General features: G+C 36.7%; 1 protein-coding gene across 9 annotated transcripts in view; it reads left to right on the top strand.

Moving 5' to 3' along the window:
- Positions 1-16,453, top strand: part of PRDM5 (PR/SET domain 5) — an 81,705-nt gene that overhangs the window by 6,537 nt on the left and 58,715 nt on the right. For 6 of the 9 annotated variants that reach the window (XR_014945897.1, XR_014945899.1, XM_085546925.1 and 3 more), the window contains exons 2-3: positions 3,960-4,043; positions 13,122-13,244. Coding sequence is in view for 6 of the 9 variants with exons in the window: in XM_085546924.1 (XP_085403050.1) it covers positions 3,960-4,043; positions 13,122-13,244 (207 nt within the window). In the remaining 3 variants the exon portion in view is untranslated. Of the gene's footprint in view, positions 1-3,959; positions 4,044-4,546; positions 4,606-13,121; positions 13,245-16,453 lie in introns of all 9 variants that reach the window. The other 3 variants (XR_014945898.1, XM_085546926.1, XM_015861932.2) reach the window with 1 other exon arrangement.

The raw sequence follows: 16,453 nt of genomic DNA on the forward strand, positions 1-16,453 counted from the left end.
AGGTATGGTATGCAAAACCCTTCAGAAGCACGTGCCTGACTTTGCTCCCCAGTAGGATGAGGAATCAGCTTCTGAGTCGCCCTATGGAAACTGGGTATTGCTTAGTACGAGCATTCCTAGAAGTGGTTAAAGACTCTCTTCAGAGAACAGTAGATGTGTAAAAAGTACAAATAGTACACTGGATATCCCCATGGAAAAGAAATCACATCTGAGACACTTCCAACTTTCTTCCTGCCTGGTAGTGAGTGAGGCAGCAGTACTATGCTTCATGGCTTTGATACGGAGTAGTTAACAGCTGTCAAATAATTAATTGTTAATTAATTCCTTGAAACTCTGAGAGTAGTTGCTGAATACGATGCTGTAAAATAAAATCTGTGTTCTTGAGTAGTTAAAAGTGCACCTCAGCCTGGAGAAAAGAAAGCTGTGGCGTGACCTCATTGCAGCCTTTCAGAACCTAAAGGGAGCCTATAAGCAGGAAGGGAGTCAGCTCTTTACAAGGGTAGATAACGGCATGACAAGGGGAAATGGTTTTAAGTTGAAGGAGGGAAGATTTAGGTTGGATGTCAGGGGGAAGTTCTTTACTATGAGAGTGGTGAGGTGCTGGAACAGGGTTATGGATGCCTCATCCCTGGAGGTGTTCAAGGCCAGGCTGAATGGGGCCCTGGGCAGCCTGGTCTAATGTTAAATGTGAAGGTTGGTGGCCCTGCCTGTGGTGGAGGGGTTGGAGATTCATGATCCTTGAGGTCTCTTCCAACCTGGGCCATGCTGTGATTCTTTTATTTCCTATTGTTTCTGCACAGCTGTAATTGGAAGTCAAGCACACTTCAGATGATCTTATATCAAAAACTGCAGTAACAACTGTCCAGGTGTTAAATACTCATGAAGTAGGCCTTAGAAAATTATATTATTTGCAACGTTTTGGAAATGGTGTGTTTTGAGCTGCTGTTACCTGCCATCTGCCTTTGTTCCTTCAGTCATTATGCAACATTTCCAGTTTTTAATACTTTTTTTTTTTTTTTTTTTGTCTGAAGGTGTACAAAGTGAAATCTTTCGGGTTTGTTTTGTGACCTTTACAAAAGCTGTCATTGTCTTGTAGTGTTTTATTTTATTTTTTCTCCAGCATCTGGCATTTGGCTGCAGCACCAGTATGATGAGACCCCTGGTATAATCACAAGAGAGAGCTACTGCATTTCTCAGTGTTCTGCTGAGATCAGAACAAGATTAGTCATGTTCTGAAAAGCAGCTCTTTTGAATGATGTGCCTTTCATAACCTCAGTCATTTTTCGACTGTCTTAAGACTGCTTCATTGATCTGGGAGGAAGTCTTAGTATGTTTTTGACCTATATATTCATTATGACAGTGTACTTATTGGCTAGGACTAATAGAAATATTGGGAAAAGAAATAATGTTTAAGGCTGAATAGATAATGGTGCTTATCCCCAGGGACTTTTGTGTTGTGAGACCCCTGGTTTTGTGTCTCTAATTTCTGCTTTCGCTCCAAGTTTGAGGAGCCTTAAAAAGCATTTAGAAGTTTGAATCATCTCCAGTTCATGTTATGTTCTCTTTACGTTAGAGGTGGGCGTCCTGCCTTTTGCTTTCTCTATTGTTTTGAGCTTCCAGAAGGGCTTAAACATATTGCAGTAGAGGTTTATTAGCCTGGAGTAGTTGAGCTAGGAATGACATATGGTGTTTCATGTTTTCAGTCGGTATGCACTACTAAGCTGTTGCTGTGTTTCACCCCAGAGGCGATGCAGGGTTCAGTGATGGGTAAAATTAATCCTGTAGGTGCTTTATCTGGTAGCTAGGCATCTTTTGGCGTGTGAGGATGGAAGTATTGCTGAGGTGAGTGTTGCAGAAACCTCTAAAGTAGTTAAGGAATTAATTCATCACTTTCTGTTCACTGGAGTGTTATTCTGCTGCTGAAGTGATTGTGTGAGACTAGCTATCAAAGGTTCCATATTCGTTATGACTTTAAATTATTTTTGTATTAAATTTATGGAGAATTTATCTTCTCTGCATAGAACAGAACTAATCCAGCTTATATGAGCTTCTTTTCATCTTGATAATTGTTATAAGTAACTGGAGATTCTGCAGATACATTTACGCTCTTCTTCAGAGCTCAGCAGTTGTGGTGAGCTATTTTCCTTTCTGCACTAAAACTACTTGATGCTTTGTAAGGAAATGGGAAAAGCAAGTTCAGCTTGTCATGAGGTATCTCCTCCAGAAGGAGCCTACCTTATCTTTACTGAGCCTAAAAGGATCATACACCTCTAGAACAGAATTACTTTGCTCTCATGTTGACTTCTTCCTTAACCTAAGCGAACAGCACAGCAAATTGTCTCCCTTGTAACATCTGCGTGGCCCCTATTAGACAGTGCTGTGCTGCAGGAGAAGCTGAGGACATTGGTGGCTGTGCACAGGTAATTGTACTGATCATATTTCACCTTCGTTGCAGATGGAGTGAAAGAAGGGAATATCAGTTGAGTGCTAAACCCTAGGAGATGTAAGCTGGCAAGAGACAACCAGTGACCTCATATGATTAACTGGAATAGAAAACAGAGGGAAGTGAAGGAGGGGAAGCCCCATAGTGCCAATATTTGCTATTTCTGCCCATATTTGTGTCCCCTTTTATGATTTGGACTCCAATTGTTCTCTGCTGTTCTTGTATTCTTAGCTTTTTTTTTTTTTTTTTTTTACTGGTCTTTCTAATGATACCTTTGTTGAGCATAGTTTCTAAACTATTGCCTCTCAATTCTGTGTTATTATTATGCAATGCCTATTTTGTTTTTTCTTTGTTACCCCGTCAGATTTAATTATATATACATACATATATATATATATATGTATATATATAATTTCTTTTACACACACACTTTAAATTAGGAAAAGTCATCATGTAGGTTTTCTATGCCATTTTTTCATTGACACTACACATGCAGGCAAGGAAGGAAAAGGGGGAAATACGTAGCAGACTGTTCCTAGGATTGTGGAATGTGCCTGTGGGGGGTATTTTCAGAGAAGATCGATCCATTTATTAGCTAAAACGTTGTAAAGTTGAAACAAAGTTGTTTCTTATTGTGTGGTTTTAACCTGTAATGCCTTAAAGTATATTAAAACCTTTCTATTTCAATACCGCCTAAAGGAAAGTAGCATTCTGCATTCCAGTTCATATGGCTTGTCATTGCAAATAAGAAGTGGGGAAAAAGAAGTTAGACCTATATAAGCTCTGGTCATAGATTTTGCCCTGGTTGTAGAATTTACCCTGCTGCTGGCATGACATCTGGAAAAGAAAAAAGAAAGAAAAACACTGAGCACCAAACCCCAAGATGTTTGGAAGGACATATCAATGGATGCTTTCACAGTATGTGTTAGGGCGCTCAGGTGTTAGAACGTTTTAATTTTGTTTTTGAAGGCTTAAATTAATTCAGAGGCACGTGCATACTCCTGCTTTTTAAAATAAATCCCTCTATATGTTCGAAACCTCAAAACTACTCAGTGATTTGATTTGGGGCACTTCAAAAAGTAGTGTTGCAAATAATCCTGCAAGTAAATCTAATGAAAACTTTGTGCTTGCCCAGATGTCAAATCCTTTACATTTAGTAGGATGTCTACTGCAAAGTGATTCCTGAGAATCCAATGCGACTTGTGATTATAACTGTTATTTAAAATCCGGAAAAAGTGTTATTTGCTAAATTGGAAATTAAGTGTGAAGAGGAAATATCATTATTTAGAGATCCTCCAAGCCATAAAAACAGTGCGAATGAGATTGAACTCACAATGTTGTGAATGTTTCTGCCAGACAGTGGGTTTCCAAAGGAAAACTGCCCTTTACTATTTGAAGCTAAAACTGAGACCTCTGCTGGACACTGGAAATTCATTGGCTTTTTTCTTTTTCTCTTCCTTTTCTTTTTTTTCCTCGCATCCTCATTGATTCATTTTCATTTATAATCATTTCTTAGGGTGAAAAATTTGGCCCCTTTGCAGGGGAGAAGCGAATGCCTCAGGAACTGGATGAGAACACAGACTGCAGGCTCATGTGGGAAGTAAGTAGTCCACAGCAACATGATTACACCCAGTGAAAACAGCTCCAGAAATTAAGTTTTACTGTAACCCCTTTCCCATTCCTGTTCCCTTTCCCATTCCATTGCATTCAAGCTTAAAGTTACTGTGAGTAGTCTTTGTACTTACTGACAATGTTTAAGGACATTTTTTTGAGATAGAGAAATTGCTTCTTTTAAAGGATAAGGGATAAAGGAATAGCAAATGATAATTTCTTATCAGTGAAATGTGAAGATATGAAAGCACAACAGCACAGTGAAAAATTGTTGAATACTGTGAAAATAAATGAAAGTAATTAAAGTCATTTGAATATAGGAAGGTGGTTGTCAGTTACAAGATACTGATTTATGGTTACCAACAGGTGTAAGCTGATATAAAACATTCTCTACTGTGATGTTTGTAACATTTGGTAATTCTATGATAATTGTATGATAAATAGTATAATGAAAGTTTCTGTATTTACCAGCATTTGTAATTCTTTGTGTAGATACGAAGAACTTTAGTAAGATGAAAACCTGGTGCTATGGGCAAAGGAAGGTAAAAAAGGTACATGAAGGGGGTTTTCAGGGCTCTTCTAAACTTGTTTGTAACACCTGCTTTTGTGCTTCTGTTCCACCCTTGTCGTCTTTTCTGCTACTGGAAAAGATACTCATTTTCAAGCTTCTTGGAGCTTCTTGGTTTTCAGTGGTTAGGCATGGAAGGGTGATGGTTATTTTGATGTTGTATGGCATGGTGCAAAAACTTAGGCTTGACATCTGCCTTAAAGGATTATCCATGCATTTATGGGGTGGGGATGGTGGGAAGCCAACCCATAATACAGCAAACCAAACTTATTTAAAACAAACAAACAAAAAACCAACCAACACTTCTGGCATAAACATCACTGAGATCTTTATAAAGAGAGCACAGTGTTACTGTGGTCTTAGTGCAGCTGTAAATAGATTCAATGAAGTAGAATGATGTGTGAAGGAATACTAAAAGCTGAATGTTTGTCTTTTTAAACCTAGTTGCAGTTTAAATCCAGAGATGAAGTGGCAAAAATACTGCTAGCTGAGTGTTAACTCAAGTCTATGAATTCCTGTATCTTTGTTTATCCCTTTTCCCTCAAATCTGTTGTTTTGTTTTGTTTTTTACATTAGGGACTTACCCAAAGTATCTGTTCCTACAGAGGTGTAGACAATTCCTTCCCCTGATTCCCTTGGTTATGTATCAAGAGCAACTGTTCTCATCTTGTTTGTTCTCAGCTGAAGAAACATCAACAATACAATGTGCTTTTGTTACAGATGTTTGCTGAATATGTGTTAATAGGCCCTGGCTTACTTTCCTTTTCATAATGTTTCTGCAGTTTATTTTAAATTAATAAAATATTTGAGCTAGAACAAGGTTTTTAGAAGGGATGGTAGGTGGATTATAGGAGCTTTCTAGCTCCTATAGGTTTTTAAATTGGTTGGAAAGCCATATGAGTTTCCAGATGTCTCATTGCTGATGATTAAATGAGATTTATCTGTTTCTGTAAGTCAGAAAATAAAAGGGAAATACATGTATTTATTGATGACACTAATATGACCCCATTGACAGCAAACCAGAAAATGAGATTTTTATGAGCTGTTCTAAAACCTTTTCATAATATCTTGTTGTAACCTAGTTTTGAAAGCCTTGAAAAGATTCCTGCATACCAAATTTTATGACTTCCTGAATGTTTGAGCCTAAGTTGTTCATGTTTACTGAAGTTGATCTGAACACGAACTTTATATTATAATTTGAATCATGCTGGGAGTAGTCTTAAGTTGAAAATTGAGACCAGGAATGCAGAAAGTAAGAAGTAAAACAGTCCAAGTAAATGGTTATTCCAGAGACTGTGGGAGGCAGTCATAGCAACCAGCCAAGTTTGTGTGTAGCCAGCTGTACCAAATATATTAAAAATAATTAAGTTGATGACTATTAGATGAGGGAACTTTAAGACAACTCGCAGTTCGGCTGCATTAAAAAAAAACAAAAAACAATACACTTTCAGAGAGGGCACCTTATGAAAGAAAGCTAAATAGTAGAAGTTTTTCAAAGGTCAAGTAAAAATGAATCTTAAAGGAGCATTTTTTTTCTTGGTAAGTGGTTTTTGAGTTCTTAACTTTAACTTTGTGGAATGGTTTTCTGTAAGAGAATTTACTATGTGCATTTCTAGTGGTATAGAATAGTGGTCTCTGATGTGGCCTGTCTTGAGCAAGCTATTCTTCTTTCTCTGAGACCAGCATTGTGAGTTGGCATCTTTAAGACATCATGCTGAGATGGAATTCATGAGTCGTAGAATCTTTTGAGTTGGAAGGGACCTTTAAAGGTCATCTAGTCCAACCCCTCTGCAATGAAGCTGTAGGGACACCTACAGCTACATCAGGTTGCTCAGAGCCCCATCCAGCTTGAAATGTGTGTTATATTTTTCTTTGGTCTTTGGGAAAACATGGAACCTAAAGGAATTTATTGGGTCGAATGAATTAAAAACAGTTCTAAGAACATTAAGATTTGTGTTTCAATAAAATGTAGCAGAGTGCTTCTTGTCTGTCCCTAATCTGTTCATTCAAAAGGCTCCAGTAGGTTGCGGTGGGACTGGGGGAAGGGGAGGAAGAAAGGGGTGGGGGAAGTGGTATATATTGGGGGCATATATATTATGTTACTCTTACCTTTGTAAATAGTTACTGGCTGGAATATTTTATTTACGAGTTGATGGACAAATGAAAAAATAGTCAATGCTGTAGTAACCATTTAGTTAGAAATAATAAAAAAAAAAAGATGGGAAAATGTCTGGATGCCTTTGTGCTTTTTCTTTCTTGCTGTTGATAAGCCATCATCCAACTGTGCTTCAGCTGCTAAGCCACTAAGTCTGGCCAAATTGCATGTTGTACCAGTTAGCAGTACAGCTAGTTAATGCTGATGATTTGTGAGTTTTGTTCCTATTCTTAGCATCCTACTAGCGCCTTGATTAACTACTGCTTTGTTGGTCTGTGTTAGTGTAACTGACAGAGCGATTTTAAATTATGTGTATTTTCTTGAAGAGAAAGTGCTCTGGGGCAAGAACAGAATAATCTTTAGGTATTAAATTTCATGGAGGTTTTTACCTCTGGAGGATCAAATGTCCTTTTTAATATTTATTGTTCCCTTCAGTATGGAAAGGGAGGATATCTATTCAGTTTATTTTGTTTACTATTCCTAACTGAGAAAGTGGTATTCTTTTCAACAGTTAGGTTGTGCTAAACATATACTTTTTGGTCTGGCACACGTTAAAACTGGAAAGACTTAATCCTTCCTCAGATACTCCGACTTATGGAGGAGGAATGTTTAGGATAGGGGTGGCACTTAATACATTGTGTAATGCTGAGTGATACACATCTCAGGTTTGGTTTCTGTGTATCTGCCAAGATTGCTTTCTTCATTGTTACATTAAATCCAAGAGCAGATACATGCTAGCAAAGAGACATTCTAGGGAAGCGAATACTCATGTTTATTTGTATTAAAAAGTGAAACATATGTTTCTGCTACTGCCAATGCATCTGCAGCGATGGTTCTTTTCAGTTAAAAATACCCCAAAACCGCCAGAGTACTATGAAGGTAGCATAAAACCTACTATTAACTGAGACTAGCTTTTGTCAGAGCTTTAGTATTTGCTGTTTGAGGTATGAGAAATCAAGTGATTTAAACTAATGACATTGCTTTTTTCTTCCGTATATTGGTAGTAGAATGTGATTCTGGTGAATGAAGGCTTCTATATATTGGGAATTAAGCTGAACTGTGCTCTAAATTTCATGGCAAAGTAAACCTATTTAAAACTTTAATTTAGTCATCTTTATCCTTGTTAAGTGTGTGATTTTGGAGTCTTTACAGTGACTTTTGAAACAAGCCCATTTCAGGGCCTTAATGGTCAAAGTAGGACCTTAATGGTCTGTAGTTTTTGTGATGAGGAGAAACTACCTCTGAATCTGTCTGAGAATGTTAGGATTGCTGCTTCAGTTAGGTGATCAGCTTCTTAGAAAGTCCATTTTGATAGTTTGAGATGCTATTACTCAGACTTGAATTCTTAATAGGTCAGACAAAAATTGCTTCAGGAGACTTGAGTATCTTTATAGTAAGCGTGAAGCTCAACCCTTATTGTGAAAGTCTAAGAATGCAAACTTGTGAACCATTCTGTCTTTGACAAAGTTAAATAATATAATGAACCAGCAGGAGATTCATTAGCATGAAAAAAATGTTGCTCTATGTTTTGGTTGGAGGAAAATGTGTATCACCTATGAGCCAGTATTTCTTGATTGGTAAGAAAACCAGTAGCTGCTGCGTTAAGTTTCTCTTTCAAGTATTACTTAAATATTTTCTATAGTGACATTAAAATGTGAGTTTCTATTCTGTGAAGTAGGTCTGAAACTCGGGATGCAGAAGCATTGTAACTAGCTATTTTATACCATTAACAATAAAAATAATGTTTTCAGCTAATCAAAAACAAAAACAGAAAAGGGTTTCCCAGAAAGGTGACATGTTAACTGCCTTCAGCAAGGATGATCATCTGCTTATTTTCACTGAAGTTCTTCTTTCCTTGCTAGATGTGTATAGTACAGTGCAATTGCACTCATGAACATTTCTAAGTAGCACATGCAATACCTTGAAAGCATTTTGAAAATTTCAGTGCATCATAAAAGGCTGGCAGACAAAGTAGTGATGGTGTGGATGGGCATTACAAGCATCTTAGGCATTACTGAGCTGTTTGTAGGACTTTTTCCCCTGATATTTGAGTAGTGATACAATAATTAATAATAATATTACAGTGTAGTTCAGTGATATCCTGATTGGTCTTGAAGTAAAACCACTTGTATGGTGGCAGTGAGTGTCAGATATTTCATCTTACTGTACAGATATTTGATTAATCTGACATCTTATGTATTGATTGTTAAGGGGTTTGTTATTGGATACATTCTATTTAGGTGTTTTGTTGGGTGCTTTGGTAATGTGAATGCAGTTTAGATGCTAAATTGTAGTGGGTGATGTAGTAAAATAGATATCTTGCCATGAATTATGAGGAATGAAATTTGAGCCTTGTTCTAGATTCATTCTGCTTTGTCTATACTTAAATTTGCAGGGAATTGTTACTTAATTATTTGGCCTGTGAAACTTAAGATGGCTGCATGTCTGTTAACATTACGCCTTGGTAGTAAATGGAAACTCCAACTTATCTCCATTGGTTACATAAACTGCGGGAACATCTTGACCGCTGTTGTCAAAAGAGCCTTAGAACTAAATGGATCCTAGAACAGGTCTACTGAAATACAGCAGACAACCTCAACTTTTTTTGATTTACCCCTCCATTTAGAGGGAGGATAAGGCCCTGTTTCTATACAAAAACATAACAACCAAGAAACAAACAAACAAAAAACCACAGTGTGTTATCATCCATTTGTACCTAGGCTTTTTAGTTCTAGCTCTTTTCTCATGTTGTCTGTCAGCATATCATATCCTTCTATGTCTTTGTTGATCTATGAAGATGACTGATTTTTCTATGAGTTTTCTATTATTTAGAAGTTGTCTTATATAGACAGGTGACAGGTTCAAATATAACAATTTTAAAATAGGAATATGTTCACAAGTGTTATAAAATTATAATCCTGCTTAAGAAAAATTTCAGGGAACCTTCATCTTGTAAAAAATCTTCTGCTGCTTTTATAAATGTTCGGTAGCTATCAAGAAAAAAACACCATAACCATTCAGATTTCTGGGGAAAATGTAGCTGTTTACCTACAGATTATTTAAGAACAGCCTCCTTAAGACATTTTCTGCTTTAGTTTATGATATACAAAAGTGTTTTTCACTTCCTCTCCCAGTAAGGTATCCTTTGTTTTCCAGCAATTTCCTACAAGAAATAGCTGTGTTAGGTAAGTAATCCTGAAGAATCTTGGAGTGGTTTGGTGAAGGGAAAGGAGCAGATTGGGAACAGACTAGAATTCTGTGGCAGAATGAATTCTGCTTAGTTCTTCAGGTCTCATGCGCAGTAAGTGGTAAGGATGTGTGTCTGAATACTTGTAAAACAGGGTTAACAGATATAAGTAAGGCCAAGAAACCTTAGCTTATTTCTTATGGAGAGTTGGCTTGTTGTGTTCTGGGAAATTAATTACTGAGTCTTTGTTTTGTGGGGGGTAGAGAGGGAAACAGCAGTATCCTTAAGTTTCTTGAGGAGCACATAAGCAGCTTGACACGGTCTTCCAATTTTCCTCTTCTTTTGCTTTTATAGTTTGGGTAACTGCCAGGATTGTGGTGATATAGTGAAGCTATTATCATATGTGCTTTTCAGTGTTGCTGATGGGGAATGCAGGAGGAAATTTCATCACAGTGACTAGCAGAATTCTGTGTTCTAGTAGAGTAGTGACTATCTTAGTGACAGTCATTTTTGATCCTGTTACTTTCTAAGAATGAACAAGTATGAGCCAGGCAAAAGTAATTATTATTACTCAGGCAAGGTGAAGTTTTGCTGTATGGGTATTTTGAACAGGGTGATTATTACAATATAAATGATACAACACTTCTGTGAGGAAGGGGGTGGGGACTTTTCAAAAGGTAAATACACCATTTACATGTATTTTTGTGTAAAGCTGGGACTCGCTTTTATGGTTTGCAGTTATTCTGCCCAAGTTACTGGTGAAGCCAGCAGTTCCAGTAAGGAGCAGGTATTATTTCCTAGTGGAATAGTCAGCAAATAGCAGAATAGCTAAGCTTGGAAAGGGCCTCTGAAGGTTATCTGGTCCAACTCCCTTCTTCTGGCAGATCCACTAATATTCAGTTTTCTAGACTGTTCTAGACAGCTCTTCCAAGAATGAAGATGTTGCAGCCTCTCTAGAGAAGGTGTCCTAGCATTTAGTGCTAGATGATATTGTTTCCAGGTGTGTTTAAGTCTGTAGATTTGACAGTTTTGGTTAATGTGTGTTTGAAAGTTAAACAGCTTTTAAAGTTTAAAATATTGGCACCTTTTCATGATATGTGCCTCTTCAGATCACTTAGAAGATCTGAAATATATTTCAAAGACATATTTGTTTGCAGAGCTACAGTAGATTTCTCGTATTAATATGAGAACGACGTGCTGTCATCAGCTATTATGATAATTAAATACAGTTTTTTGTTCTAACAATATCTTAAAAGTGTAGGTAACTTAAGCAGCCATACTGAAGGCATATTGCATCTGTAAAAAACAAATATAGCAAGAATGTGAACAATTTAAATACAAAGCCATGATGACAATCTAATTTTGACCTTGCATAACTGAAATCCCTAGCTCTTAGGAAATACTTACTCTGGAAACTTGTTGATGGATGAAAATATGTTCCTCATATAAAGAAAACGTATCAGATCTTTGTAGTGCTGTGACCTTTTTTTCATGGCTTTCTGTCTTCCGTTTCAGAGAGATTTTAGTGATACACTATTTGAAAGAAAACAAGGAAGCTATTTTTAATATGTCAAAATGGCAGCTATATTATTTCAACAGTATTTCTTTGTGTTTTAAGAGCAAAGAATCACTTGATTAAAAATAGGTTTCTTTTTCTATTATTCTCATTTTGACAAAGTAAGAATTTTGTCACAATCATAGGAATTCTGTGGATCTGCAGTGATATCCAAAAGCTCCAGAAACGGAGATTGTGTCTTAAGTAACTCTTTCTTTAAAACATTCACTAACGGAAATATCAGATAACTTGTTAGATTTGATGTTACAACTATTAGTAAATATTGCTTGAAGAGACTGTTTTTGCTACTACTGATGCTCTGGAGTGGGAACAGTGCAATGGCTCATTCATCTGTTAAAGCTGTTGTGCTTACATGTACCTTCAGTTCTACAGCACCACTTTTAAAAGTCGATTATGCACTTAGTGATCAAAATCTGAGTGTGTTTGTTTGCCATACTAAATAATTTATGCACCTATGTAGTATATCAGTTTGTTGTTACTGAAATCACTATTTCAGGCCAGCATAGAATCATAGAATGCTTTGGTTTAGAAGGAGTCTTAAAGATCATCTAGTTGCAATCCCCATGCCATGAGTAGCCACCTATTAGACTGGGCTACCCGCGGCCCCAACCAACCTGGCTTTAAACACCTCCAGACATCCACAGATTCTCTTGGCCTCAGCACCCTCATCGTAAAGGATTTCTTTCTAATATCTAATCTAAATCAACCATCTTTTAGTGTAAAGCTGTTAACCGTTGTCCTATTACTGCACTCTGCAAAAAGAGGGTGGACTCCATCAATGACCTGAATGAAAGGATAAAGATGTTGAACAAGATCAGATTCAGCACTGACCCCTGGGGAACACCACTAGTTACAGGTCTCCCGCCAGACTCTATGCTGCTGCTAACAACCCTCTGAGCTCTGCCAGTCAGCTAGTTCTCAGTTCACCTCACTGTCCAGTCATCTATCCCATACTTTCTAAGTTTCACAACAAGATGTTGTGGGAGATGGTGTCAGATGTCTTGTTGAAGTCAAGGTACACAACATTCTCTGCTCTCCCCCCATCTACCCATCCAGTGATGCCATCATAGAAGGCTACGAGGTTGGTCATGTATGATTTTTCCCTTGGTGAATCTATGTTGACTCCTCCTGATAACCTTCTTTTCTTTCAATTGCTTGGAGGTGGCAACCAGAACGTGTTGTTCTGTCACCTTTCCAGGGATGGAGATGAGACTAAGTGGCCTGTAGTCTCCCAGAGTTTCCTTCTTGTCTATTTTGAAGATTGGAGTGATGTTGGCTATCTTCCAGTCTTCAGGCACCTATCCTGTTTGCCAGGATCTTTCACAGATGATAGAGTGTGGTTCAGCAATCACCACTGCCAGTACACGTATTCTCTCAGTACATGTGGGTATATCCCATAGAGGCCCATGGGTTTCTTCTATGAGGAATAATTGTATTTGTTATAAAGAAGCATGAAGAGGAATACTTGTATGTGAGATTCATTTGCTGAATACCAGCATGCCTTTATATTTTACATGTTAGTGTGTTTGGTAGATAGGCTAGATGCTAAGTTTTAATTTTCCTTATTTTGAAATGTTTCAGGTTCGTGGCAGCAAAGGTGAAGTCCTTTATATCCTGGATGCAAGCAATCCACGCCATTCTAATTGGCTGCGTTTTGTCCATGAAGCTCCATCTCAGGAACAAAAGAATTTGGCTGCAATCCAGGTAGATTTGGTGCATTCCTACCATTTGCTTCCTTTTACTAACTTGATCTTTATCTCATGCAGAAAAAAGATCTGAGAACGTAACTTTCCTTTCCTTATCTTTCTTCTTAAAAGTGGACACTTGTGCTTAAATACGGTACCATAAATAAAATATATGTAGAGACTGAAGGGGTTGATAGTTAAAATCTGATATTCTTTGAAAGATTTATATTAATCCACTGAGATGGAATTGCACAAAGTAACTTACACGAGCTATTTCTCATTTATAGTAAAATGAACAGTTTACACTTAGAAAAAAAGTTATTTCCAGTGTAGTTCATACACTTCTGTAATGACAGCCTAATTTTCTCACTACAGCCTTTCTCAGTCCAATTAAGCTTTTGCCTGAATACAGTTGTTTCTTCTCATGGTGGAAATTAGAAACATAACCATGTAGCTTTATACTTGACTAAAGCAAGATTAGTGATTCAGAGATCCCCTTGTGTTTTGTGCTGAACTCAGATATGGACTTTGGTGTGAGAAAAGCAAAATCTTACCTTTGCTTTATAGATAATTTAAAGTGTAATACAGCATTTTGCCAAGTTTGATAGCAAGCACGGTACTTAAATTATTCCAGTTGTAAACAAGGATCTAATTATCTGATAGGATGATCATGCAGTGCTTGAGGATAAGTTAATAAAAGAAGATAATTTTCTTTTTCTAGTCTTGGCAGCAGATCTGAATTTATCCAGCTTATTTTTATATTTTTATATTTGTCATTTGCGACACTGTGTGGTAGTGAGTTCCATTGTTTTTATTACATACTATGTGAAACATGCTTATGGTTTTCTTTTAGCAACTTTATAATTTCACTTGATTTCTCTTCATCCAAGTGTGACGGTGTATAGTCACTTTGTTCGTTGTTCTGTGCCATCCCTGATTTTATAAAACACTATTATATTCTTTCCATTTTATTTGACAGCTCTTTTCTCAAGCTGAAGAATCTTAGTCTCTTTAATCTCTAAAGTTTTGGAAGCATTCCTTCACTTTGCAGAATGATAACAAAGGCAGCCATATTTTTCTAGTCATACCTATTGTCCTTTTAGGGATTATGAAGTAAAAAAGCTCTTGGAGCATATTATTATTATTATTATTATTTTAATTTTAAACACAGCTCAGTAATTTTCAATCCCACATAAGCAAAAATTACTATGCTGTGTTCTATTTTTTTTTGACTCAGAATGTATACTTACCAAAAAGCTGTTCCAAGTTAAAACACCTATACTCTAATGTTATCAAAAACAAAGGAGACTCAAAGACCATCCAATTCCAACATCCTTACTGTGGACAGGGTTCCCACTACCTAGGTGAGGTCTTCCAGGGCCCCATCCAACTTGGTTGCGAATACGTCCAGAAATGGGGCATCCAGAGCTTGGCAACTATTTCTTAATGTCTTCCTAATGTCCTAGTGACTTCCCACCCTCTAAGTAAAGAATATGTCCTAGCATCAAATCTAAATCTTCCTTCTTCTAGTTTAAAAACATTCCACCTTGTTCTATCACCATATGCCTGTGTAAAAATCAGTAAAAAGGAGAAACATAAGGATTGTTGAAAAACAGATGCCTCCTTAAATCTCACATCCTCTAGAGGGGCTGTTTTCTCATTTGGTTTTTAAGCAAGAACTGTCCAGTGAGATTTCTGCTGCCGGTTCTTCTTATAGACTTCATATGTCCTCCCTCTTTTAGTATCAACAGTGAGCCTTCCTATGATTTCTATTCTGCTGTTCTGCTGCATCTCTTCTGCCTAGTGTTTATTCCTTAATCACTGTAGTTGAATGGTACTATGGTACTTGGCTGCTTTGTTATGATCTTCCATGATGTTCGTGGCAAGTCAGTGGTTAATTTGGTATGATCACTGGTTGTGAAATTGTTTGTGTATGTTTGTCCTTCTGTCTTGTTCTTTCTGTTATACGAAGGCTTCAAACATGAAGATTTCTGGCAAGATTTGTTGTCCTGCTTACAGCACTAAATATGAAAGGCCTTCATACATGGTCATCAGTCCTAGGCATTAGTCAGATAAGTATCATAATCACTGGATAGTCACTGTGATACTAATTACAGTCAGTGTTGGCAAATGTGAGGTAAGCTTCACAAGAGGGAGCAGTGTGAACAATTAATGTTTGTTGTTACATTTTAAATAAAATGCTCTGTACAATGACCTGAATTTCTGAACAAAAGTCTTAATAGAATGTCACATCCAGTGTATTTATTAATGAAAATGGTTATTTAAAGAAAGGAAAAGTATCACGAACACAAATTAATGAACACAAACAAAAATATTCTGAGTAAATGCTTTTTTTTTTTTTTTTTTTTAAGTACCATTGATTAAACAACTGATAAAACTTGTGTATTCTTTGTAAGTGACCTTGAAATTTTGTGTGTATACGTATGTATTTTATTACAGGTAGCGTGAATAGGTACTGCTTGAGTTAAGTGAGGCTAAAGATGTGCATATTTCCTTTCAGGGTTTTGTTTCACTATAGCAGATGGAGGTGCAAATCCCAAAGCACTGCTATTCCTCTTGGGAAGAAAAAGGCTCACATATCCAGTAGTATTTTAATTCCATAATCTTTGTATCTTTGTGTTTAATGCTAGGCAGTAGTGCTTTGCTTTATGAAATCAGTGGACAATATGGTAGGCAGTTGAAAATTTCCAATTTTCTTTACTGTGAGTTGCCTGCTTGCCACAAGGACAAAATAAAATAAACAAAATAAAAGCTTGATCTTAAAGAATGATTATGCTTTATATAATAAAGTAGAATATGTCTGCATAGTTAGAGAAAACCAATTCTCTAATTAAGAAAAGAAAACAGAATAGTTAGAGATGGTTAAAGAATTTGTGTTCTCAGCAGCACGTTATTATTACTCTTGAGAAATGTAAAAGTCTTCAAGATGCTTTTATTAGTGAAGAATTTTTATGAGTTTGGTTGGAATTTTTAAACGAGTATTTGACTTATCTCTTTTAGTTCTGTTTACTTTTTAAGGTGAATCTTCACTAGTGAATGACACAAATCAACAATGATTACTTAAAAATATGTGACTGTTTATGATACTAGCCTATAAAATGAGAAAATAAAGCTCGTATGCTTTATTTTTTCTCTTTTAAAATTTCCTAGGAGGCTAAGCATAAACTAACAAATATATGAATGGAAGCTAAACGAGTCCTTTTTTAT

The sequence above is a fragment of the Coturnix japonica genome, chromosome 4 (assembly GCF_054131305.1).
Source record: "Coturnix japonica strain WE chromosome 4, WE-NBRP24, whole genome shotgun sequence".
NCBI classification, from domain to species: domain Eukaryota; kingdom Metazoa; phylum Chordata; class Aves; order Galliformes; family Phasianidae; genus Coturnix; species Coturnix japonica.